Below are 27,148 nucleotides of genomic sequence, written 5' to 3'. Positions count from 1 at the left end.
AGTCAGAGATGTTTACATTTGTGGACAAAAGCTTGAATTATGAACAATAACAATAAGGGCAAGTCTAATTTAACAGAAATCTATCCAGGTCGGTAAAAACAGTATGAAATCATTTTGTTTGTTATATTAACTCGACTTTAATATTGAGCTGCATAAATAAGTGCTGCGTGGATGAAAACGGAATTAACGTACTGCTCGTTTTCCCTTCATGATTGCTCACCGTCACATAATTACTGAGTGGATATTTGCCTGTAAGCAAAATGGTACATTTTCCACAGTACTCTACATAGTGGACAACATGGCTGATTCGAAATGATTCGCATTTGCACAGCAGATGAAAATATATAGACAGAAGGCAAAAGATCTGTAAAGTGTGTATATCTGCTTCTTGGGTTCATGTAGAGTTATGTGCCTAGCATCTGAGGCTGTGCTCTACATCCATAAGCATGCGCCTTGCCTACTGCACCATGCATTAACCCAGCTGATAGAAATGCCAGTAGCGGTGATGGCTGAACGCTGCCACGCACGAGAAGGCAAACGATCCTCATGTTGTCCACTATTTGTACTGATGACGCTTTAACACGCTTGAGGGTCAACGTTTCCTAAATGTTTTTGTGTCATGGCTAAACAGTATTACACCCTTTTATCTCACTGACCTTAAATCCCACTGACCATTAAACCAACCTACAAGTGCAACAACTGAATGTAGAAAAGGGAAAAAACAACTACTTTGAAATGAATGGGCTGAAATCAGTGTTTTTATGCTATTTATAGTGGCCTGTCAACAGGACACTGTGACAAAAAAATAGACTGCACACTTCATTACCCAACATGGGGTAAGTGCACAACCTACATGTTCCCATATATTTTTCTAAGAGCCTTTAAAAAACTATAATTGCACTAGAAAAACTAGATTTCTGGAACTCGTTTAGATGATTGTGTAACATAAAAACAAGAAAAAAAAAAAAAAAAAAAAATATATATATATATATATATATATATATATATATATATATATATATATATATATATGTGTGTGTGTGTGTGTGTGTGTGTGTGTGTGTGTGTGTGTGTGTGTATCTATGTGTGTGTATATATATATATAATTACTTTAAGTATTGTGACTTTCTATGACCGTTTGCTCGAGTGTTCTTCAATCCCAAACCTGACAGTCCACAGAATTCCAGAAGAGACTTCCATGACATCACTTTAACTATCATCTCAATGACATGATGTCAGACAGTTTGACATCTGTGTCCAATTCATCTGATCAATTTTTCTGAATCCTGGACTGTACACCACTGTGACTCCCCAGGCCTGGAAGTGAAGAACCCCATCGTGAACCTTCTCTCCATTCTTCTGCCCTCAGGTAAGTGGCACTTAGTAAGGCGTGGTGCCTTCCCATTCCACCAGGTACTGCACCTTGCCCTCTGGCGTGACCCTGCGTGCAAGAACCTGGTACTTTTCACCACATCTGAGCCGCCCCGCTGCGCCGAAGTAACTGGTAATAGACGACTTGAGGTGTGAGAGGGACGTGTCATCTTCGCTCAGGCTTTCAAAGGTGTGGCTGTCGATGGCACTGCCAATTACGTCCCCGGACTCGGCGACTGGCGTACCTGCCGGACTCAGCTCGCTCTCGATCGCCTCCCGCTTACTGGCCAGAGCGCTGTAGTTACATGAAGGAAGCTTCCTCTTCCGACTGCCCACGTTCTTCCTGTACATGTGAAGATGGAAACTGATTAGTGCCGAGACAAACATCATGCAACCTCTCAATAAATAAAAATTCTCATTATAATAGAGACACTTATAATAGATGCACTGTTTGATCTCTAATAGGAACTATTTATAGCATACGACTGATTACCAGATTTCCTACTTTTGGACTCAGTGTTTTTAACTAGCCAATTTCCAGGAAATAGAGACACCTTACTATTTATTTGGCATGGGTAAAGCCTTAAACTATTAGTAATTAACACCAGTTTAGTTCTCTCCACGCTCCTCATACCTTCTTTCCTGTAGCACACTGTTATTTCAGGCTCTGTTCTCTTTCTTCTTAATGGCTTGCACCAATTTTAGAACATTTTTGTACGATTTGAAGAATACTTATCATCATGATGGACGAGTAAAACACCCGAGTGGTGAAAGCACTGCGAGATCACTAGTCTGAATACTGATTACACAAATTCCCGGGGCGCAAAGGTGGCTGTGCTGTTTGGTTATGAGTGATAACTAGCCAAACATGAGGATGTCTGCAATCTGCCGTAAACTAAAGAGGGCATACAGCACTTTTATCTCAGAGTGTTTCACTGCCCTGTGATACGCCATGAGCAGCAACTTAAAAACATACACTTTACTGGTTTCCTTTGTCTCAGAGGAAGCTAGTGTCAGACTTTAGTCTCCCTGGTTGGTAGCTGTTATATCGTACAGGGAGCTAGGTGTTGGGAATTAGCAGATGAGCAAATGTGAAAGTAAATGTGGAAAAGTAAACGCCTGCACTCATGCTACACGAGCACAGACTCTGGATAGTCCGGTCGACAAGCATGACTGTTCCTTATTACTCTGTGGCTTTCAATGTACACGGTCATACTCCAGGAAGAGTTAAAGAGTTAGATTAGGCAAAGCACGACGTTTATCAGAATATGTTCAGCTTGTGCTTATGCGTTACCAATATTCAATGTGGCTCAGATTAAACACAGTAAAAGCCTCTGCTCCTGCCTAATGGGGCTTTTACTAAATATTCGTGCGGGACATTAATTACCTCTTACTTCATTATGACTGTAAGGAAAGTAAGGAAAAAAAAAATTAGATGCCTTGAACAGAAATTACATAGAAAATGATGGAGACATTCCATTATGCTAAAACAGTTGTAATACTCTTATGTGCCACTAGATGTATGTCTTGCACAGTGAAAGCCATTTTCCTTCTGTTCTTGGAGCGAGCGCCCGACTCTGTGGGTGCGTTTCGCCATTTAAAGGTCACGGCACAGACGGACGTCCCGCTATTCTTTTTTTTTCTGTTCTACTTAATCTTTCTGGACGTTTACTATTCTGCATAGCATGGTTACAGGCTGAGATAACGGCATAGAGGATTACGCGCAGCGAGGCTTTAAACCCTCACACTGTGACACTCCATTTGAGGATGATTAGAGCTGCTAAAACAGGAACTAGAGGCTGCAGTCGGAGTAGATGAAAGCGGGCGCAAGGGAAGCAGTTACTCATAAGTGGAGTGTTTGATCTATCCCACAGTGAGCACCCACAGCAGGGGACGTCCTCAGGATTCCAGAGCTGGCATCGACCCGCGTGTTTTCAGGCACACATCCTCTCTGAACACGCTGAGCATAGAGTGGCTGCTAATGAGCAGAACATGTCCGAGAATAAATAACACGGGGGTGAAGATCATTCATACATCTTGGTTGGTGGGGAAGACAACCTATACTTTCCCTCTGACACAAATATAGATATTGTTTTGCTTTGTTTTTTAAATGCCAAACTGATTTAGACACATAGGTAATAAACCTGTTTACTGACTACACCCTGAATTGACCCAGGGGATGCCGAGTGACACCGCTGGGAATTTGAAGCTCTTGAGACGCCCAGAATAAACTGCATAACATTCTAACATGTTCCGTTCCTGAATAATAGCAATGCCGCCCCAAAACATCATGATTCAAAAGTCTAAATAGGAATAAATACTAAAAAGAATCAGAATTAGCACAATGACATTATGGCGCTGTAAAATGCACGAGTTCTGATCGGTCAGACGGTGTTGATTAATTACATAATCTATAATTCCAGCTGCAATACAAATTTTAACAGTACAGTGATAACTGATAAAAAGTAATAAAAATAAATGTCTCCAGTGTCAGCACTGTGTTACAGTCAGGAGTTTAGCTGGTAAAGATTACTGACACAAACTTTTTGTTTTCTCAGCAACACGACAATCTGCCTTCAAAATCACAGCGAGGCTGACGAGGGAGCGACATTTTTAGCTGCTATAACGTAGTACGTAGAACTAACGCGTCCGCGTGCAGTCCACAACTTTACACAGAAGTGACGTGATGCAACGTGGTGTCCCTTAACAAATACAGAAGGCTCTGAGTTAGGAAACTGCTATGGTGTGAGAATAAAACATTTGGGACGTGTCATTTATTTTTTTTTCCTCTGATAAGAATCCAATTTGAGGTGGTAATAAACAGTAATAGTCTCTTCTCACTGATGCAGAGAGCACATTTCTCTACTGGCTAGAACCTGAGTTCTCTTCTCAGGCTGCCTGGAAATCTCCTCAGCGGCATGTTGGTCTATAAAGGACCGTGACGGTAAATAATCCGTAATGTGACGCCGTATTTCTCCTCATGCTGCCAGAAGAGGTTAATCCGGCACTCAGTGAGCTGATGGACAGCTGTTGCTTGTCTCTGGCTCTAGAGCGGCAGAGCTGAGGTATGTGAAAACGGCCACAGCCCGGTGATGGGAGTTAGGATTCCGACTTAGGAGTATTTTTCTGGTCTACATTTTCTCATCAGGAGTAGAGCTGGAAATCGTATCCAGAGAGCAGGTGTGATTAAAAACATAAATGTGGATCTGCATGGAATTGGTTCACAGGCTAAACTAGAAAGCAGCATTTCTAATGCTAAAGGCAGAACGTGAAACAAGATGAGATTAAATTCTTCCAAAATATTGGCTTTCTTATACTGAATAATTCTCATTAGACAACCCGAAAGTGCAAACGTTTCCATTCTGGATACACCGAGTATGCAAATATAAAACCACCCTAGCCCAAGATTTTAAACCGGTGATACCCCGTCTTTCTTTTGCATAGAAGGAAATGCTTGAATCTTATATTTCATGATGCAATAACATATCTGTTAGGACTGAACATGCAAGACTTCAGCATGGTTTACTAATCCCTATTTTGTACCAGAACGCAGCAAAACTGCTTTTGTTTTTCAGTCTGCACTCGATTCCAGTGATATCTTGTGCTTTATCAGGTTTAGATGGCTTTAACACTATGAGTCAAAACTGCGCAAGACAACAGTCATATTTCTTCTCACACAGTCAGGCAGCATGAGGGTTGATTCACACGCATGACTGACTGACAGGACTAATTTCCATGCAGCTCATGCAAGTAAGAGTAACAAAATAGAAGAAAACTTGTGTTTAGAAAATATTCAACTATACAGCAGCCCATGTATTTAAATCAATTAAATAACATGATTTTTTTTATTTCTTTTTTTATTAAAAAAAAAAAAAAAACACCATCTCTCAATGTGAAAACACCAAGGTTCAGAAAAGGGCTGTCAAGTTTGACTAAAATAGCTGGAACAAATGCATCTCTGGCATTGAGAGTTAAGGGCCTTGCTCAGGGGCCCAGCAGTGGCAGCTTGGTGGACCTGGGATTCAAACTCATGACCCTCCGATCAGTAGTCCAACCCCTTAACCACTGAGCTACCACATCCCTCATGTGAATCTATGTGTAAACCTACTTACTAAATGAATTGCATATAATCCTTTAATGAATTAGGAGGAAGCTTCTGTGTGTGTGTGTGTGTGTGTGTGTGTGTGTGTGTGAGAGAGAGAGACGTGTTGTACCTGAAGTCGTAGGACACGCTGGTAGTGGCAGAGCCTGATGTGCTCGCTGCATCTGTGGAGTCCTGATCTAGACTAAATGTCCGTCCTGAACTAGTACTATGGAAAGAGAGAGAAAGAGAGGAGAGAAAAGTGAAGCAAAAAATTAGTTCATTCCTTCTCCTTCCTGTCCCAGAGACCACTTGAGGGCCCAAAGCCAACACAATCTCTGGGTACTGTACAGTATGCTGCGTTGACTGCATCTCATCACAGCGGGAGCTCAGCTGGTGGCAGCCAGCCGGTGTATAATAGAAATCAGAATTCAAAAGAACGCCACTTGCTCTGGGAGCTGAACCAAACATGGCCTTTTTTGACCGGCCCGACGCTATTTCACTCTCTTTTTCTAGACGTCAACAAGCTCTCACAAATTCCCTTACTTGTGGCCGAAAGTGCTCCTGTGCTCCGATTGTCCCCGCACTGTTTACCGCACTCTTATTATTCAAGCCTGCTAGGGAGATGATAACCTTTCCCAAGAAGTGTAATTAAATCGCTTCATTCGCCTTCTCGCTAAAAATGATTTCAGCTGGAGAGGGGGGAAAAAATAAAACCGACAAAACCTTTTAGACTATTCTAAAGGGGAGCGCATGCAAATTAAAGTGATTGTTCAGAAGTCAATAATTGGCTGCTTAATTCAATTGGAAGAAAAGAGAAAGGTTAAGTGTGCCACATGCTCAGACATACACGCCCACAGAAGAGAAAGAGAGAGAGAGAGAAAAGAAGGAAAAGTCAAAGGAGCAGAGCAGACGCGCGATTATTATTAAAATATTTAATTATTAGAAAGCATGTGGACAAAGAGAGGTGGTGTTTCACTTCTTAGCCACGGCAGTGTAGATAAGACCGTCGGCAGCGGGAGGAGAAAAAGATTAACCTGAACACTACAGTTATAGCATGCAAGTCAGTATATACATAATAAATATCTACCGCATTTAAAGGGATGTGGTAGCTTAGCGGTTAAGGTGTAGGATTACTGATCCTGAATCCCAGGTCCACCAAGCTACCTCTGCTGGACCCCTCGTCACAAGGCACTCAACCCGCAACTGCTCACTTGTATATAAGATAAAAATGGAAGCCACTCTGGATAAGAGCCAGATAAAAGATATCTAACTAATTTTAGTTTAGTTAGAGTTTAACTAAGAGTTTTAGTTCATGTTCCTTCAAAACACATGCGAGTGTAAACTTGTGCGTTCGGCTGTGCGTTGAGAAAATGCTCAGCAAAAATGGAATGCCTTGAAAATAACAGGCTAATATGACTACTGTAAATAGAAATACTATTGTTCTAAAGCATTTTATTCTTCTTATACCACAGCAATATGCCCCTGATTACAATTTATTTATTAAAGGCCAACTTGTGATTATTATCCATATAGGAGTTACCTTTAATGCTAAAAGAGTTAACAGTATAGTTTTTGTTAGCATTTATGTTATAAGAGCAATAAAAGGAAATCAGGAAGCCCTTTGTTAAGAACAATGTCACTGTATCTGAAAACCTAAAAAAAAACCCTGGGGCGTTTCCTCAGTCCTGCAGGTTGGTCTCACCTTTTCAAGCTCTGCAGTTCGTCGAGCGTAAAGTCAAAGATGTTAGCCATGTGGTGATTGGAGCTCCAGGTGGACGTCATCTCGTTCTGCAGGGAGAGCGTCATTAAACAACAACAACACAATGTCCATTATCCTGCTCTGAATTGCTGACGCTCGGGTAGAATTACTCTTACGACAATGGCCGACTGAGCAATTACTGCAACTCTGACACGCTCTTTGAAGCTTGCTGTTTCCAGGCATTTGGGATGCCATTAGCCGTTCTGTGCTATTAGCGTGTAGTGTCAGGAGGTTGTTGTTAAAGAAAAACAGGCCTTGGGACCGGAACTTGGAGGGATTTGCCATTAAAAGCTTTAGAAGTGAAGTGTAATCGCTTTAGGAGCAGACAGACAGAAGAGAGACGTGTGTGTGTGTGTGTGTGAGAGAGAGAGAGCAAGAGAGAGAGAGCGAGAAAGAGAGAGAGAGAAAGAAAGTTGAAGGATAGATACATAAAGAGAGAGAGAGAGAGATATAGAGAGAGAGAGAAAGAGAGAGAGAGAGAGAGAGAAAGAGAGAGAGAAAGAAAGTTGAAGGATAGATACATAAAGAGAGAGATATAGAGAGAGAGAGAGAGAGAGCGAGAGAGAGAGAGAAAGAGAAAGAGAGAGAGAGAGAGAGAGAGAGAGAGAGAGAGAGAGAGAGAGAGAGAGAGAGAGAGAAAGAGAGAGCGAGAGAGAGAGAGAAAGAGAAAGAGAGAGAGAGAGAGAGAGAGAGAGAGAGAGAGAGAGAGAGAGAGAGAGAGAGAATGTAAAGTCTGTGTCATGAGTTTGATGAGAGGAGCAGAAAATAAGATCACAAAGGAGCAAAGGGATGTCATACTGCGAGTGCGAGTGTAAAGAGGATGCTGCAAATATCAAATTGAACTTGAGTCGAGTGAGGTTTAAAAAGTCAACGCTGTCATGCACAATAGACCTGAATGAAATAATGCAGAGAGGAAAACAACAAGCCAGGACTATAGCGGACTGATCATTTTCGTGTTCAGTCCCTCAGCACAGTTTGATACAGACAGAAATCCAGCTCAGAATGGGGCAGTAAAGGGGCAAGGCTAAGAACTCTTTATCTTGAGCAATGACAGACTGTTGTAATGTGGTTAGAAGCAGAGCTTACGTTGGGAATAGCATCCTCCAGCAGCCACTTAGACCTCTTCTTCCTCTGCTTCTCTGCAGGAGCACAACTAGTGAGGGGACGAAAAAGGAAAAACAACTTCACTTAATCATCAGTGTTCAGAGGTGCCAACATTGCAAACAACAAAAAACCTTGCAGGCAGACAGCAGAGAGCAAGAGCAGAATATTTTTCACAAGAGGCCCGTGTCAGTGGAAGGGACGGTTCCATGCTAACAGCAAAAACTTGAAAGTTACCTGCAGAAAGGTTCGAGTTTATAATCAACCAGCTAAGACTGTTACAAAAATATATACACATCAGGTGTTACACACGTATATAGACGTCGATCCCGACGCTGCCAGCAGAACTTTTAAGGGGAAGTCGTGGCCTAATGGTTAGAGAATTTGCCTCCTAACCCTAAGGTTGTGGGTTCAAATCTCAGGCCGGCAATACCACAACTGAAGTGCCTATGAGCAAAGCACCGAACCCCTCCAACTGCTCCCCGGGCGCCGCAGCATAAATGGCTGCCCACTGCTCCGGGTGTGTGTTCACGGTGTGTGTGTGTGTTCACTGCTGTGTGTGTGCACTTTCGAAGGGTTAAATGCATCGACCCGAGAACGAATTCTGAGTATGGGTCACCATACTTAGCCGTATGTCACGTCACTTAAATCTAAATCAGCCATGACGTTATATAGCCATGACGCCTGCCTAATGTGTTGGTCCCCCATCAACCACCAAAGCAGCTCTGACCTGTCGAGGCCTGGGACTCTGAAGGTGTGCTGTTGATCAATGTCGGTGATCAATGCAGACGTATCTGGTAACTGAGATTGCTTTCAGTGGTGGACAGGGGTCAGACTGGTGCATGACAATGCAGACAGATACACAGCAAGCTGTGATGCAGTGTTTCCTGAAATCTAACGTTAACTTTTTTACCGATATGTACTGCACCAACACTTCTATGGAATCAACATAGGGTCTAACTCTAGAATTTGTTCCCCAAACATGCACATCAGTGAGCCTTGGCTGTACAGGATCCTGTTGCCAGTTCAGCAGTTATCCTTCCTTGGACCACTTTTAGTGGCTACTAACCACAGCATACCAGGCAAACCTCACAAGACCTGCTGATTTGGAGATGCTCTGACCCATTTGTCTATCCATCAAAGCCACTCATTCTTACACTTGTCCATTTTTCCTGCTTCCAACCATCAATGGTGAGAACTGACCATTCACTTAATGCCTAATATATCATAAGATGAACAAATCTACTCACTTCACCTGTCGGTGATTATAATGTTACATGTGATCAGTCTAAGTACATAATTTACACACAAACATAAAGGAGGGGACAGAAAAGTCCTTTACATTTTAAGGGCATGAAATCAAATCACACAAATCATCAACGCATAAAAAAATTAATTATGAAGAAAGATCTATACAGAAAGAAAATGCTACTGTTTGTGAGGTTAGATAAAAGTCTAAGAGCAAGAGTTGATGCAGTAAAAGTATACAAAGGTTTTTTTTTTTTAAATAAATAAAGAGCTACATTGGCTTTATGCAAAATTGCATTTTTTTCTTTTTTATGATTGATTCCTTTTTTTTATTATTGTTTCTGTGTTAGATAAATCTACATGCCCAACACTTAGGAAAGACATTCTCTCATGTGCCTAATCCTTTATTCAGTGATTGGCACAGTTCTGAATTTGTATTGTCTTTTATTGAACTAGCCTTACAATTCCATTTAAAGGCATCCAAAAATAAATAAATAAATAAATAAATAAATAAATAAAATAATTAAATAAATTAAATAAATAATAAAATGCTTTTAATGAATGAATAAATAAATTAAATAATAATAATAATAATAAAAATAATAATAATAATAATAATAAATAAATAAATAAATAAATAAATAAATAAGGCATTAAAAATAGGCATTTCAGGCAATATTCAGGGCATTTTCTAAATTATTATTTAATTAATAAAAAAGAAATAAAAAAGTGACAAGTATGGCACAAAACATGTGGCTGTGTGTGGAGGTGCAGTGTACCAGGCTGGATAAAGTACATCATATTACACTTTAGTTCTCCTACAGATGCTGAGTAATTTATGACACGTTTTAACTACAGAAATTAACTGACATCTTACCACAAGACTTTTTTCCAAGTAATTTTTCTATAACAGCAGCTCTTGTACTAGTTTTCGGTTGAAAAGCAACTCCGAGGTGAACTGCGGTTCGTTAATGCGCTAATTCAGACAGACGTGTATGGCAATGGTGACAAACGCACTAGTTTCCTTCTTTTTTGGAAGAAGTCTCTGTACCAAGTTTTCTGTCATGACAATCAAAACATAGGATTTCATGCTTTCTTTAATAAACAAAAAAAAAAAGGCAAACTGCTGCTGTATAAACACTTCGGGATGCTCTGTTATTGGAAAATAATCCATTTCTGTCAGCAAAGAGAAAAGCACTGGTAACCAACAGGCAGCCTCACACCTCCTCACTAGTGGATTATGTTTTGAACACTCTCTCGTAATCCTTGTGCTTCCCTCCCCAACAGCCAAGAAAAGGACAGGAGAGGAATTTTCAATAAACCTGATTCGAAATTAAGGTCCCATCTAAATATACAGAAAGGTAAAAAATACCGTCCGTGTTAAATTCTCCCTAGATTTTTCGGATAGAAATGAGACTGAAAAGCTTTTACAAACCCAAACTATCCAACTGGACATAATTCCAAACAAAAATAATAAAGGAGGCGTTCATGCAAATGAGAGATTTCTTTTCTAACGAAGCGCAAACGTCTAACTGAGAAAATCGTGTGAATTGAAATGTTTTTCCAGTTTGTCGGCTCGGAGACGAACATCAACCGGCAGGGGATACCTGCCGTAATTACCTTCCCGCATGGCACTTTAATCCCAATCAACATTTCAAAGCCATGCTAATAAGTAAAACAATTTTCATATATTCTCAATTGAGATGAGAATGATGAGCTTCGTGTAGGTGTTTGGGTAAACACATGCGGCGTTATTTCAATTATAAAGCGCTGCAGTCTGCAATGCTACACACAGGTGCACGGTTACGAGAGACGAGGTTAATATTCCACACCTAAGCCGTATCAGAGCCGTAACAAAGCTGTGGCTAAAATGCAAAATAAGGTAAATACAGAGGGGTTTTTTTTTTCCGCTTCATAAGGAGTGCTTTCACTTACATGTAGCGCGAACATGGCAAACTCTATCTAAACCGTTGTGTGTTAACTAACAGACAAAAAACAAAGAGTCGTGCATGTTAGTGAGAGAAACACTTGTCCATAAAAGGTGCTACTCTAGGACTATATCAAGTGTGCTCCATTAGGAAATGGTGTGTACTGAAGTATTCCAGAATGCTGGAAGGGAAATGCAGTGTTTCTCACAATAACACTGTATGAAAGTATGAGATGTCAAGCTGAACAATAATAATACACTTTTTTCTTTAGTGCTTTTATATGAACTATTTGATGTTCAAATTCTATCCATATGTTGACATGTTTTTTTTTTTACTAGTGCTAATAAATGTTAGCAAAGCTATATGTATATTGTGGAACATATTTGCAATGTAAATCTTCATCATATTTTGTTCATATCGTCTAGCGCTACCACTCACCCGTTGCGCATTGCTCCTTTCTTGTAGCCTCGGTGTCCTTCGCTTTTCGGGGTCTTTTCAGGAAAGAGCTTGGATGGGGGGTTCGGGGGGACTCTTGTCCTTAGCCGAAAGATACATTTCCTCTTCTTGATCTCTTTTCCGCAGAGAAACCTAAACAAATGACTCGGTGTTATAGATGAACTGCATCTGAAGTTGAACATATACAGTGTTATATAGTGTCTTTCTGCTTTGCTAGAAATAGTTTGTTGCAGTTCAGAGCAATTACCAACAAATCCCAGACCCTGTCTGTCTCAGGTGTTTCAGCATGAGTGGAGACCGGAGACAGAGAACTGTTTATTACTGTGGTTTTTAACCGTGTGCTGAATTTGTTCGATCATTACTGGTTATCAGAAATCGTGGAAAAGCCTAATGACGGATCTTTGACTCGTCTTGCATAATATATTTCAAAACATTATAGCACTATTTTATATTTCTTCTGTTATATCAGTCAGAATGGCACTCATTAATATTCATTTCGAATATAAATAAATTCATTCATATTCGTATCAATGTGCTCATTAATATTAGAATATATCTGATTATAGAGAATAGTAATTACATCCTGCAGTAACAACCAATACATGCTTTGTGGTGTTTTTTCTTTGTAAGAAACATTCGTTCACATAGATTTCACAAGTGTTCAGCTTTATTTGAGAACTTGATTTTGGCAAAAAACCTACTACTCGTATCCTAAGACGTTTATTGTTAACGTAGAACAGATCTGATTTGGGTTTATATATGAAATAAAAACAGGTTGGGGTTTGTTGGAATATTAATCAACCACACCAACGATTTTTCAATAATTATTCTTTCATTGCTCTTGAAGGTTTTTTTTGGGTTTTTTTTGGACAAGTTGTCATTTAATAAAGAATAAACATTTAATACTTAACATGACGCTAAGTGTCTTACTTGCTTTTGTAGTTGTTAAGAGCATCGAGGATGAGCTGGCCTCTCTCTGAGGGAGGCGTGTTGGCAAGCTGGTGAAACAGGTATGAGAATAAAAGTGAGAAACGGACCTTCAGCAGTGGCGCTACGCGAAACGTTTTCTTCGCATTGCACCTTGAGCTGTCACTTTTAAATACAGATGAATGAAAGTGGCAACGTTAACACTGATGTATTGACAGGTTTCACATCTGTTATGAAAGCGCTCTCTGGCTGTGTGACCTTGCCCAGCTGGAAATGATCCCAGTTGTTGCTGATGAAGCTGAGGATCTCCTCCAGTTCAAAGTACTTTTTCTTACTCTGTACTCCCAGGTTGTACAGGGCCAGATGGACCACATCCACCCTGACAAAACAAAACGACAATGGATTAAAAAGATAAAGAAGATATAGAGAAAGAAAACTGGAAAAATTCCACCCTGAAACACAGAATTATGTTTATACTGAAATCGTTTCAAGGTGTTTAGAGACTCTGGTGCTAATTTGCTGGTGATTGCTGTATATTTTAATATTCTTAGCATATATAAACTTTTTTGGAGTTTGTCTGGAGTGCAGGCATCACATCACAGCATCTGTCTTACGTAGCATTTTATTGTGACTCTAAAAATATTTTTTTAATGAAATGAAAGTGGAACAAATGGAGAAATCCTGGACTCAAAGTCAGAGAATGAATAGAGCTGTGTGACAAACCTGTAATGAATTATGCCATATAGCTACAAGATTGTGAGCATGATGCTGTCAACAGCGGTATTAGCATGAAATCTGATGTTTTGGATCAATTTAAGCAGCATGTGAAGGTGAGGAGGTGAGAGCTGGGCGGACTAAAGCCAGACTGAAACCACGCCGTATCGATCTGTTGTGGTAAAATCACACTGCACCACTATGAGCAGACCAGTTTGCTGGTGAAAGTTAGCTTATTACTATTGTTGATCGTGTTATTTATAAAGACTGCAAGTCATTTCAGGGTAGATTTTTCCTTTAGGAAATTACGTTTTAAAAATCTACTTTTCTGGACAGAGTAAATCTGCATAATCGTTTACATGCTGGACGAAATCCAAAAGCTCTCTGACCAAGAGATTAAAGGCATTTAATCCTTATATTTTCTTGTCAGGAAGAAATTTAAATTATGGGTATTATGGGCTTTAAAGGCCAAAAGAAACAAAGAAACAGCATTTAAAGCCAAGCAAATGATCTGATAAGGCTTTCTAAATATCTCTCCTGCTTTCAATTTCTCTCATTTCTTAAAGGGCAATAACTAGATAATTCAAGAGGAAAATAAAGTATGTGTAACATGTGACCTGCATTAGGGGGCCTGTAATGCGATGGTCTGATGGTGATCTGTTCCTTAAATCAGATGACCTTCATCTAACCAGAATTATGATCAAGATGCAAGTGCTATTCTGGGATTAGACTGAAATTTGGCAAAGAAAACAGAGGATTTATGATCACTCGTTGACTAGCCTCAGATACAGACGGATGACGAATAAAAGGTTTTTGTAGTGGGTGAATATTGTTATTTTGCTGGCAAGGTTTGGCTCCACTTGTCATATTAAAGAGGAACACCATTTCAAATCAAAACAAAGTCCTTCTGACTGATCATCTTTATGACGAAACATTTCCATGAGTGCCTGGAATGAATTAATGAAATGAAAGCTACAGAGCTACAGACGTACAGTAATTGGAGATTTGGGAAATGGAATTATGGGTTTAGCAGCACTGTGTCATCACAAATGAAAACTGAGGGAATATATTGTTGTGATACACCTGCAGAATTGATGCCAAGCCATACTGAAGCTATTCTAGTTTCTTACAAACAAACTTCCTGTTTTTTTTCTTCTTCTTTAATTTGTAACCCGTCTGTAACAAATCCCGAACAGACACATCGCCTGCTGGACTCGTTACCAGTATTTCCAGAATGTCTACATCAATCGGGGTCCAGCACTTGGATTGAATTCTATACTTCTGATATGAATTGGCCCGAATCGTGCGGTTGTGAAAGAAGAACGACGGCATTTACCAGCGCAGAGCCAGGCGTTTGATGTACTCCACTCCCTTATTGCACATGGCACAAATGAACAAGTAAAACCTGTGGAAAGAAAAAAGGAAATGGACAGGGATTACTTTATAAATGGCCAACCTGTGAAAGGAGAATGAATGGTATTTCATACACAAGACAGCAATTTTAACATAATGATCTCCAACTATCCCCTAATGCATGCCTTTTCCTTTGTGTGCTAGCGCAGTGAACGTACTGTTATAAATCACTTATCACGGGATGCTGTCCAGAAAACATTTCATTATCTCAGGTCTTTATTTTTTTTTTAATTTCTATAAACAGGGTTTACAGAAAGCATCCATATTAAGGGCTATATTTCTTCTTTATGTGGAGGTGGGGTAACATCATAACTATCACAGCATCCCTTGGATTTTAGTCCTGTCTAAAACCGGTCATGTCAGTAATTGTATGTGCATGTTTGTATGCATCTGGAAAGATTATGCTTTACTCTACCTTCTATAAAATCACAGGTATATGTAAATATATAAAAAAGATACCGTTACATCTTGTTAGAGAAGATGTTCCCCAGGATGTTGTCTTTTTAAATGAATGATTAATGACGTGTGAACACACTTATTCTTGTAATATCTACAGAGATTGCATATCCTGTGCAAACAATCATTACAGATAGATCACTGTGGTCTTGCTCTACTGTGCTACAGGTCATCATTCTAATAGAAACAGAACACGTGATCATGTAATATTGTATAATATAATATTATATACGCACCTATCTCCAAACATCATGGACTCTTGCAGGCATTGTGTGCATGCTTCATGAAACCACTGCTCACAGCGGAAACACTGCAACATTTTCAGGTACCATCTAAGAGGAGATGGAAAGAAAAGATAATGGAACCTAATGTGCCGTGTTCTTATCAGACAGACGACTAATCAGACAGAGGGAAATCTAATAGATCGATTACGAGCTACTCGGCTACAAGCTGAGCCGACTCCAACAGTGTGGAATGTGCCGGATGAGCGAATACGCTCCAGGTAGTGTGAGGGAATCACAAGTAAGAATACAGGAAGAAGCATAACAATCCACTCCACTGTTCAAGGTCAGAGAGGAAGCAAGAGCGAGAGAGAGAGCAAGAGCGAGAGAGAGAGTGAGAGAGAGAAAGAATGAATGAAAGCAGGAGGTGTTGAGCAGAGGTAGGAAGCGCGTCCTCACTCTCCAGGGCCCCCACAGTAGCAGTAGCACTGCTGGTGGTTGGTGCGGTGCAGAGAGTCCCACTCTAGTTCCTCAGTATTGTAAGTGAGCACTTGCTTCATGGCCTGCAGTGATTTGGCTAACGGGCCCTTCTTTAGTGCGCCCCCTTTCTGCCATAAAAAAAAAAAAAAAAAAAAAACACAAACACAATTCAATTCAATTTTATTTGTATAGCGTTATTTACAATAGACATTGTCTCAAAGCAGCTTTACAGAACATAATTATAAAGATTAATATAATATAATATAATATAATATAATCTTCACTAGGGGCACGGTGGCTTAGTGGTTAGCACGTTCGCCTCACACCTCCAGGGTCGGGGTTCGATTCCCGCCTCCACCTTGTGTGTGTGGAGTTTGCATGTTCTCCCCGTGCCTCGGGGGTTTCCTCTCTCCCTGGTCCAAAGACATGCATGGTAGGTTGATTGGCATCTCTGGAAAATTGTCCCTAGTGTGTGATTGCGTGAGTGAATGAGAGTGTGTGTGTGCCCTGCGATGGGTTGGCACTCTGTCCAGGGTGTATCCTGCCTTGATGCCCGATGACGCCTGAGATGACGCACAGGCTCCCCGTGACCCGAGGTAGTTCGGATAAGCGGTAGAAGATGAATAATCTTCACTAGTCCAGCAGCATAATCTATACCAGATCTGTAGTGCACGTGCAATTACCACCGTTTTACTCAAAACTCACTAAGTCTAAAGAACACAAGCCAGCCAACAGGCTTTTATTGATACCAAATGAAATAAAATGTATATTTTTCGCCTCGCAGATCCAAGCACCCTTGTTCAATCCTGAGTTTTGCATTTGTCTGTGTGAAGTTGGTGCAATGTCCCTGTGTCAATGTGGGATTCCTCTGAGTATCTCCTACCTCCTTACAAACATGACACTTGTTGTAATGGCTGTTAGGTACAATTAAGCGTTAATGCTCGGAGATGAACATGCATCGCATACAGGGTGCATCGTTCCTGCACTGCACACAGGATCAAACCTTTCAGCATTACACAAGGGTCTGGATCCACTGTAACCCTGACCAAGATAAAGCATGTACTATAGAGAGTAAAGCACAAAATTCTTTAAACGTACATATTTGTATAAAAAAAAAAACACAGGGCACTGTGTTATGCCTTTTTTTTTTCTTACACAATTTCTCACAATGTTGTATCTCGTATCTCTTATGGGAAGCTGAGTAACTGCTTACTGCTTATCATACACACATCCTGGATATTTTCCTCATAATTCAACCCTTCAGTAAATGACCTTTTTTTTTTTTTTTTTTTTTTTTTTTTAAAAGAAGGAATTTTTTGTGTTCGGTCTACTGCTTTATCTGAAAAAGCATGTAAGCATAGTCCGCTATTGCACTGCTGTAGCAAATCGTAAATGCTACGGCTAACCAGAAGATGCTGGAACCTCTGAGAACTGCCCTTTTGTTTCCTTTATGTCTTTTTCTTGTCTGTGGTAATCACCCATACCCTACAGATGCGGTCAATAGAGAGCATGTGTTTAACGCTGTTACTATAAGGTTATGAGGTTGTTATAAGACATGGATCGATCGTAAGGAAAACAACAAAATGAGACTGAAAGACACGAGGCACACACTCACTCTGACTGCTAAGGCAAAAATGCACTTTCTGCAGAACCAAATCGCGATGTAAGCTGAGCTCTCCACTTGCGGCATGTGGCACAGCTGGTGGTATCCTGTCCGAAGAGGATGAGGAAGAGAAAGAAAAACAAACAAGACATTTGAGGGCATGTGACAGGCTACTGGTCTCAGAGGCACTACAGAGGTGTAAATATAAAGAGTCTGAACTAATCCCTATGCAGAGAGAGTGCATGGAGAGCCAACTCCCTTGTGAGCAATTACACGCAGCACAGTCTTCCCCTCTGTCTCATCACCCAGCCTCAAAATACTCCTGTTCGCTTTGAAGCCTGCTTGGATTTTTACCCAGACTGATGATGCCACAGCTCTGTCCCAGTTTACTGGTTGTTTTCCTGCATCTTTGAAACAGAGGTTAATAGTGAATACTGCGATGAAATGTTTTTGTGCTGTTGCATGACATTCTAATAACTTGTACACAGCTCTCTGCTCCCTTGAACTCTCTTTCAGAAAGAGCCAACAGTGGCTAGCAACATTTGTTCTAGATATGCTCGCTAGCTAGCTTTGTGTCCCTTATGTCATTTAACCAGCTTTATATGGGAATTCTCTCTAAGCTTTCACGTCTATCCTTCCGTTTGCTGAGTCTGAACCAAAGCAAAATGCTTTGCTTTTTCTGCAGTTTAGTTTGAGCTACTTTCACACTGTGCATAATTAAAACCAACCCAAAAATAAAACTGGTGATTAACCACAAAAATCACCCAAGCATGGAGAGCACAGTACTGGCAATATTTCATTATTTATATAACTAAGCATGTTGTGAATTGAATCTTGCATTTATTGCATCTTTTTGCATCTTTTTGTAAGTTGAAATGAGTTCCAAATGTCCAGAAAGCTGTCTATGGCTCTATCCTGGATTAGTCAGGTGACATTTTAGCAGCTCCAGATAAATAAATAAATAAATAAATAAATAAATAAATAAATAAATAACCCATATACAAAAAAAGGCACAACACAAAACACACGGCATGTTTGAGTCACTGCAGGTGAGTTAGTGAGTTGATTCAGAGTCAAATAGCTCAAATAGAATCAGACAGAGACTCATTTTGGTCTGTATCTCGCCAAGAGGGCAAACGCACCAGGGATCAATTCAAACAGATAAAATCCCTACATACATGAAAGCTACCTTTGTTTTCAGAATATTCTCTAACGTTCCAAAACATCCAGTTTTTTGGAATTAATTTATTCCACTCTACTGTCATGTCACATGTGCTTTCACCCCTGACATCTAACTCTTGATGCATTTGCTTGGGTGATATTTGCATAGATGAAATTCAGTTCCACAAACTAACCTCATGCAAACGTGGGCCGAAAAAAAAAATACTCTCCGTTTTTCGAAGCTGAGAAGTGACTCACCAATTCCACATTTTCCGCAGATAAGAATTTTATTCTCAGACACCATAGTCATCTCGGAGCACACATAGCATTTGGGCTCTTCTCCCGGAATGCCAGCTGAGTTTCACACACATACACACATGCACAGAGAATAAAAAAGAAAACATTCCATCATAATTACACATTCACTTTATGTATATCACACACACACACACCATAACAGTAATTTACTTGCTCTCTTAGGTCATCTGAGTTACATTCACCTGCTGAAACTCACAAAACGCTAATTAGTGCGAGTGCCCTGAATTACATTAAAGTGACAGAAATCTACATGATTTTTCTCAGCGCCATGGAAACAGGCGACATGACAACAGTACTGCAGCAGTCTGTTGGTGGGGAAGAAATCACGCACATTGCTTACCGTGTTGTATGTCTTTCCAAAGCACCCAGAACTTGGAGTTGTCTTCAAACGTGACGAAGCAGCTATGCTTTGAGGAGCTAATCTACACACACAAACACACACCATGTAATGTTTAGCTTTTAATTTCTCAAAACGTACATTAGATGTGTATACACTATGTAGTGTATACACTATAAGAGACTCGTGAATCTCGTCACATGATCCTGAGTAGAGGACCAGGCAGAATCTGTCTAAATCAGGGGTTAACTAACCATGCTTGCACGGTTCAGATTTAGCGAACCATGCTCTTCATGAGCCTCTGAGTATTACTGACGTTTTGGACAATGTTTACAGCCGAGTGAGAAGTGCTGTACAATAATACCTAAATAATCATCATATACGTCAGTTAATCCAGTTACAAGCCACATCATTTGCAATTATTTCGCTGTAAACAAAAACAATCAGTTTTCTTCCATTTTAAATAAATAAGCCTATAATAGGAGCACAGTGGTGGCTCAAGTGGTTAAGGCTCTGGGCTGTTGATCAGAGAATCGTGGTCTAAGCTGCCCCTGTTGGGCCCTTATACAAGGCCCTTAACCCTCACTGCTCCAGCGGTGCTGTATCACGGCTGACCTTGTGCTCTGACCCCAACATACAAAGTTTGGACACATGCATAAAGAATTTCACTGTGCTGCTATTATATATATGTATATATATACACACACACACATTTTAGCCAAAGCAAGGCGCTTAATTTGTAATTTTATGCCACAGTGCGCTCCTATGGCTGACGGATATTTCACATAAACACTGATAAAGTGAAAATGGAGATGTTTATTTTGCATTTTTGGAAGGATTCCCCAGAGTCAGTAGTACAGCTATTCCTATAGGCTTTCAGACACAAGAGAGCTATAACAGGAACTAACTTCACAGCGACAAAAATTTGATTGTTTTCTAATTAATTGTTTTTCTGTAATAATAATAATAATGATAATAATAACAATAATAAATTAACATGTCATTTTAAAGAGTAAGGAATGTACAAGTACACGAGAAGGTGAATGGAAAGCTTGTCAATTAAAAAATACATGTTCTCAGCCAATTAGCTAACGTTAGATAAGCTCATGAATATCACAGGCAATTATGTTTAATTAATTAGGAAATCTGTACTCAATAATTAAAATATGAATTACTCAGGCAGCCTCACGCAAAGTTCTGGCTGTAGCATAATTATCTTTTCGACTAGCGGCGAGGATTTGTGTTGTAATCATAAAGAGAGTTTTGCTTCCCTTTTTATGAAAACGCTTACATTTGATTAAACCCTGCAGGTGATTGATGTCTATAACATGATAAACACATAAGTTTAGTGGCGCTGACTGCAAGACTGTGACAGAACATAGTGAAACACACAGTGCTTCCAGTCACATTGACTCACCCTTTGGATCCTGCCCAAGTAATACAGGCCATCAGACCAGCGGCAGAGCACATACTGGCCCACAATCAGCTCGCAATCCAGGTCAACGCAGTTTTTGTCGTGCTTGGGCAGCAGCCGCTTTGCCTCCAGGTCCTCCTCACCTACAGCCAGGTATTCATCCCGGCACGCTTCCTCCAACATCCTTAACACGCTCGTCTAGATTTCCTGTACAGAAACAGGAAGGATACATCAGTGAAATATGTGTGTGATGGGTTAATTTCCTGACAAATTAGAACTCAGAGGTGATACTAAGTGCTCAGACACCTCCAGGTTTAATATTACAGCACTAGCTTGTAACACATTCTGAAGTTTCTGTAGTGGCGTGATTCTCCAAGTGTGTGAGTGAATGTGGTGTGAATATCTTCATCTGAAGAATCATAAAGAACAATACTATATGTTTGACTACACTCTATGGATGGAAATCCTGAGGTCAGGGCTTTTTGTCCGCCCGCATTTTAGAGCACTTTCTGTTGTAGCTCATTTTAAATTCAGGCAGCTATCAATGCAATTTCTGCTTAAAGAGGGGGAAAAAATAAAAGCTCCGGTCTCAATAGACCAAGCAGGATGAAGCATCATCTTAACTTGTTTGCATAGACAGAAATCTCAGCTACCAGTCCAGCATTTAGCCTGTAGTCCTGGGTAAAATTTCACTCTGATTTTCTATCCGTTCATGTTCGAAGGCATGAAACTGATTTCATCCTGTTGGTTTTGGTCTGAAATTAGCAGGTGCGGGATGAACAGCAGGACGTATTTCGCCTGTCATGTTTATTTTCGCTTGTCAGAAGACTACAAACATGTGTCCTGGCTGCAGCAGCATCTGTACAAGCAGGTGTAATATACGCGTTATTACAGCTGCATAACGATTTAAGATCACTGCATTAACTCAATGTTACTCAATGACTACGATGGTGACAACACACCCAAGAAAGAGCCATAAAAGCTAAGACAATGGGACAGAAAGTCATCCAACCCTCTTAGGTCAAATCACCAAAACCACTTTTCTTTCAAACACATACAATAACAAAATCTTTATATTTGTTAAGCTTATTTTTCACATACTATGTTTGTGTGATAACTGCATGAATATATAAGGTTCAAATGCATAAGAAACTCTACACCAAGGTTGAGTTTGGGGTCTGATGCACTGTAAAAAAACATGCTTACAATTAAGTTGGTTCCATGAATGCATAAAACAACGAAGTTCATCAACGAAGTTCATGAGCCATTTTCGAATTTATTTTTGGGTGAAAATTCCATACAAGGACTTTCTTTAAAAAACACTGAATCAGCAGCACTGAATAAGGAGAGAGAAAAGAAAAAAACAGGAACCCTCACCTGCCTCATCATGCCACAGTATAAAAGCCAGAAACTCTTGTTATTCTGACTCTTAATTCTTACTGATCCCTTGTCGTCCTCAGCCAAGTCTCTGCAGTTGCACAGATGAAGACACGGACAAGGGTGAACTTCACACCTTCTGTGCACAGTGACTCACTTGTCAATGATCCCTGAACAAGCTGAACCGACTGAGAGTATAGCTGGTCATAAGCTTTCCGCCCTCTCATGACCCACAGAAAACGCTTTGGTTAGATTTTCAGCACGATCTCTGATGGACTGTGCCACACTTGAGATGCTTTCTCAGAGATCCTACGGTGATGCAGCGGCTGACTAGACTGAAGTCATTTCATGGATCAGGACCAAACCAAAGAGTCAGTATCAGAGCTTAACTCTAAAGTCTTGTTGCCATGCCCCTTTAGCTACAAGGTGAAGTAAATCAATTCTTTTGCCTTTTCTACATTATAAGATCCTAACAGCTGCATACATTCCATGTGTTCGTCTGACTCATTTCAGTCATTTTGACTTGCCATATACTTTGCATTATTCTGCATATTCTCATATCTCTCTCACCATTATTGAAATTACATTTGCATCAGATGAGAAAAACATCAAATAACCCAAAATATTAGGCAAATAAACAACATTTCTTATCTTGGTGACACATCATCATAAAACCATGTCTCATGCAGAAATGATTTAGCTTGTCAGACTGATGCTCTGTTTAACAATTATTATACAATATAATCATAATTTATATTTTAAATTTATAGTAATAAGTGACCCACTGTACAAAACTACACTACACAGTTATGGCATGTTATTACAGTTATAAACATTCATTCCCTCTATAGCCTCTTACTCTCACTCACACACTCACACACACCCACTCTCTCACCCACTCACCCTCTCTTAGACTCTCTCTCACTCACCCACTCACATTCACCCACTCACCCTCACCCTTGCACACACTCACTCACCCTCGCACACACTCACTCTCACTCACCCTCGCACACACTCACTCTCACTCACCCACTCTCACTCACCCTCGCACACACTCACTCTCACTCACCCACTCACTCACCCTCGCACACACTCACCCTCACACTCTCACTCACCCACTAACACTCACCCTCACCCACTCTCACCCTCATCCTCGCACACATTCACACTCACCCACTCCCAACCCCTAATCCACTCTCACATTCACCCTCACCCACTCTCTCAATCACACACTCTCTCAATCACCCACTCCCTCACCCTCACCCACTCTCACCCTCACCCACTCTCTCAATCACCCACTCCCTCACCCTCACCCACTCTCACCCACTCCCTCACTATCACCCACTCTCACCCTCACCCACTCTCACCCTCACCCACCCTCACCCTCACCCACCCTCACCCTCACCCCCACACTCACACCCACACGTGTGTCCGTGTTGGTAAGCTTGACACAGATGTCTTAAAATGTATATGAACACAAAAAACTATTACATCAACAGATACAGATGAGGGGCATCCACTATACAAGTCCCAGTGAACGAGCTGTTACTACAGAAAAGTAAGGTATAAGAACAAGCATGTTTTTTTTTTTGTTTTTTTTTGTTTTTTGCGAAATCTTTTTATTGCAAACAAAATCAAATAACAATACAGAATCCCAGTTTGGTTTTGCCTGAAAAAGAAGTAAAGTAAAAGAATTACAAGAATAACAATAATGAAAAGGAAGGAAAATCAGAAAACAAACCAACCACCACCCGCCCACCACGGGTCCTGGCCCTTTTTAATTATTGAGTACCAATAATTTTAATTTTACAAAAGAAAAGAAAACCTAATCCGGCAAAACCTGAAGGCCTATGAAATATGGGATAAACGGTTGCCATTCATGAAAAAACCTGGAGGTATTACCTCTTATCGTATATTTAATTTAATCTCAAGCCCAATAAAAAACGCTGTATCCTTTAACCATTGTGAGTGAGATGGTGGGACTGAGGACTTCCACTGAAGAAGAAGGCGACGTCTGGCCAACAAGAACAAGCATGTTAATGCAAACTTGTCATCCGAATTACAGTCTGAACTACTGTCTGAGCTGCTGTTATAGAAAACAAGTCTTCTGACCAGTCAGAACTCAGACTTCAAAGATATTTTTCTGTAACTCTGTAGTAAGGGTCTGTAGTCTAAAGTTAAGAATGTGAATGGGCATTTAAAGGGTTAAAAGAGAGAGTACTGCTGTTCTGCTGAAACCGCTACACACTGCGATTTTCACCAGCTACTCATTTCTACCAGGATCAGGTTTAGCAGCATGCACAAGAATCGTGATTTGTATCTGAATTGATTTTCAGCTCACACCTCGTGTCAAACCTGCACATCTTTCGTCTATCTACGTTCCAGAACCGCACACGAAAAGGAAGGAGAAATGGTACAGAAAGTGCCGCAAACGTACACACCCTTGCAGCAAACGGCTCTTTTAGGCTGTTCCATTTACTTTCTATCTAAAAAATAGACAGAATGTACCACGGGACAGTTTGATGACTCAAACTCAACCAGCAGTGAGTGAGACAGAGAGCAGCATGGTTTCAATAAGGAAGTCAGCTACAGACCTGCTGAATCGAGGCCAGGATTTCGTTATAGCAACATGGAAGGCGAAGGGTCGTCAAGCGTGGCCCTAGTGAAACGTGCATTGTGTCAATTATTTTGAATGGGAAGACAAGGATAAAAGGGAAATACTTTCCCTGACCCACTCTAATTTTTATAATTTTTCTTAAAAAATAAATAAATAAATAAGACAGAATTCTTCTGTCTTGAATCATCTCATATTTGGCAAGCACTTTATCCCAGTAATGGTAGTGTTGATCTCGGGAATACTGGGTGTGATGCAGGATACCATCCTGGACACACACACACACCCACACACCCCTAAAGAGGGTAATTCATCTATTGGAATGATTTTGGGAGGTAGTAGGAAGCTGGAAAAATCTGGAAAAGACCCACACGTACTAGAGGAGAACATGCAACCATCACATTTACATCACTTGGCAGACACCCTTATCCTGAGCGACTTACATTTTATCACATTTTATACAACCAAACAATGGAGGTTAAGGGCCTTGCTAAGGGGCCCAGCAATGGCAGATCGACGAAGCTGGGATTCAAACTCACAACCTTCCAAACAGCAGTCCAACAGACTGCTGAACATTGGCACCCATTCAACATCCAACAAACAGGTCATAGCAATAATTGGGTGTGGTTTTAACCACTTCAGCCATCAAGACTTACTGACACGTCCTGATTCTTGTAACAATTTCATTAAGGGGATTAAGGGGTTAATGTTGTTATGGAATAAAGTACATTTGGGATGGCACTGGCCTAGAGCCACCTATTATAAAGCCATTATAACCTAAGATCATTTCTTAAATCTTAATTATTATTTATTTTTTCAGGTAAAGTGTGTTTTAATAATAATAATAATAATAATAATAATAATAATAATAATAATAATAGTAGTATTTTTATTTACTTTTAGTACTTACTGCACTGACAGCTCTGAGTGTAGGTTACTTTATTAACATCTGACAAAGAATAAAATTTTATTTTTTAAATAAAAATAGCTAGTGAGTAGTAAGTTTGTAAGTGTTAGCATTAATGCTAATTAAATTTTAAAAAAAAAAATGGAGGCTGGAAGCAGGAGTTAGCTCTGAAGCTAATAATATTTCCCTCCCTCATTCAAGATTCAAATACAGCACAGAACTTACTTTAGCTCGCATGGCAAACTTTTTTTTCATTTATTTATTTTTTAAACGCCCCATTTTTCCCCCATTTTAAAAGCATAACCCGTTAGAAAAGTTAAGTTTTGTTAGTAATTTAAAAGAGAAAAACACGCACGAGCGCTTAACGTATTTGCACCCAAGCTGAGGTACAGTTAGCTTCGCCTAGCTGATGGCAAGCAAAATAAAAAAATAAAAAAACACCCTTTTTTCTTTCATTACCGTTTTGTTTCCTCTCCTTTCCCAGAGGGGGGATAAAATAATCTCTGGCGAAAAATGTCGTCGCTCCACTCTCAGTGCGATATTTCCATATTCACTGACATAAAAGTTTCTCCAGCTTCAGCTGGACGCGCAAACAGACTCTGTGCGAGTCGCCATTTTTTCACCTTTTCCCGCGAATCGTTTACGTTTTGCTTATGTAATTATCATCGCCCCCTTCGTCATCGCAACACCGGAAGTACCTCTCTCTCTCTCTCTCTCTCTCTCTCACTCTCTCTCTCTCTCTCTCTCTTTTTTTCTCTCAGGTCGCGTCCCAAACCGCATACAAAGACCACTACGTAGTATACGAACGGTAAGTACGCTACAGCTAAGAGTGCTCTGGTTACCATAGCGACACAGGTAGCGTACTATTTAGCAACGACGGACACGAATTGGGACGCGACCTGATTCTCCATCAACAGTCAAACAGTCAATATTTACAGTGTTGTTTCTTTATAACATTTGCAATTAGCTCTGGGATGCTGGATATTCGCTTCTGGGCCAAATCCTGATCCGTTCTCGTACTCATTTACATCATTTGGCAGACACCCTTATCCAGAGCGACTTACATTATCTCATTTTTTTTATACAGCTGAGCATTAGGGGCCTTGCTCAGGGGCCCAACAGTGGCAGCTTGGTGGACCTGAGATCAAACTCACAACCTTCCGATTGGTAGCCCAACACCTTAAACACTAGGCTACCACATGCTCTATTAGTGCTCGGCTTCTGCTTGTCCACTCACCTTCTGAGGGTTAACCACAGGT

At 40.3% G+C, this 27,148-nt stretch overlaps 1 protein-coding gene across 1 annotated transcript; it reads right to left on the bottom strand.

Moving 5' to 3' along the window:
• Positions 1–1,026: 1,026 nt before the first annotated feature.
• Positions 1,027–26,576, bottom strand: phf19 (PHD finger protein 19). Its single transcript, XM_060881859.1, has 15 exons — positions 26,349–26,576; positions 20,995–21,198; positions 19,581–19,662; positions 19,181–19,276; positions 17,774–17,868; positions 16,138–16,286; positions 15,694–15,789; positions 14,925–14,993; positions 13,133–13,253; positions 12,878–12,945; positions 11,930–12,079; positions 8,301–8,367; positions 7,158–7,243; positions 5,586–5,681; positions 1,027–1,714 (listed from the first exon to the last, which is right to left on the bottom strand). The coding sequence occupies exons 2-15, from the start codon at positions 21,172–21,174 to the stop codon at positions 1,381–1,383; spliced, it is 1,689 nt and encodes a 562-aa protein (XP_060737842.1). The 5' UTR covers positions 21,175–21,198; positions 26,349–26,576; the 3' UTR covers positions 1,027–1,380.
• Positions 26,577–27,148: the final 572 nt, after the last annotated feature.

This window comes from Tachysurus vachellii, chromosome 11 (assembly GCF_030014155.1).
Source record: "Tachysurus vachellii isolate PV-2020 chromosome 11, HZAU_Pvac_v1, whole genome shotgun sequence".
Lineage (NCBI taxonomy): Eukaryota > Metazoa > Chordata > Actinopteri > Siluriformes > Bagridae > Tachysurus > Tachysurus vachellii.
The sequence above is the reverse complement of the archived record's forward strand: the minus strand, read 5'-3'. Positions and strand labels throughout refer to the sequence as shown.

Coding starts and splice junctions, on each gene's coding strand:
- phf19 (XM_060881859.1), bottom strand. CDS start 21,174: ATGTTGGAGGAAGCGTGCCGGGATGAATACCTGGCTGTAGGTGAGGAG. Junction 19,663..20,994: donor ACTTGGGCAGGATCCAAAGG/GTGAGTCAATGT, acceptor TTGTGTGTGTAG/ATTAGCTCCTCAAAGCATAG. Junction 19,277..19,580: donor TTGGAAAGACATACAACACG/GTAAGCAATGTG, acceptor TGTGAAACTCAG/CTGGCATTCCGGGAGAAGAG.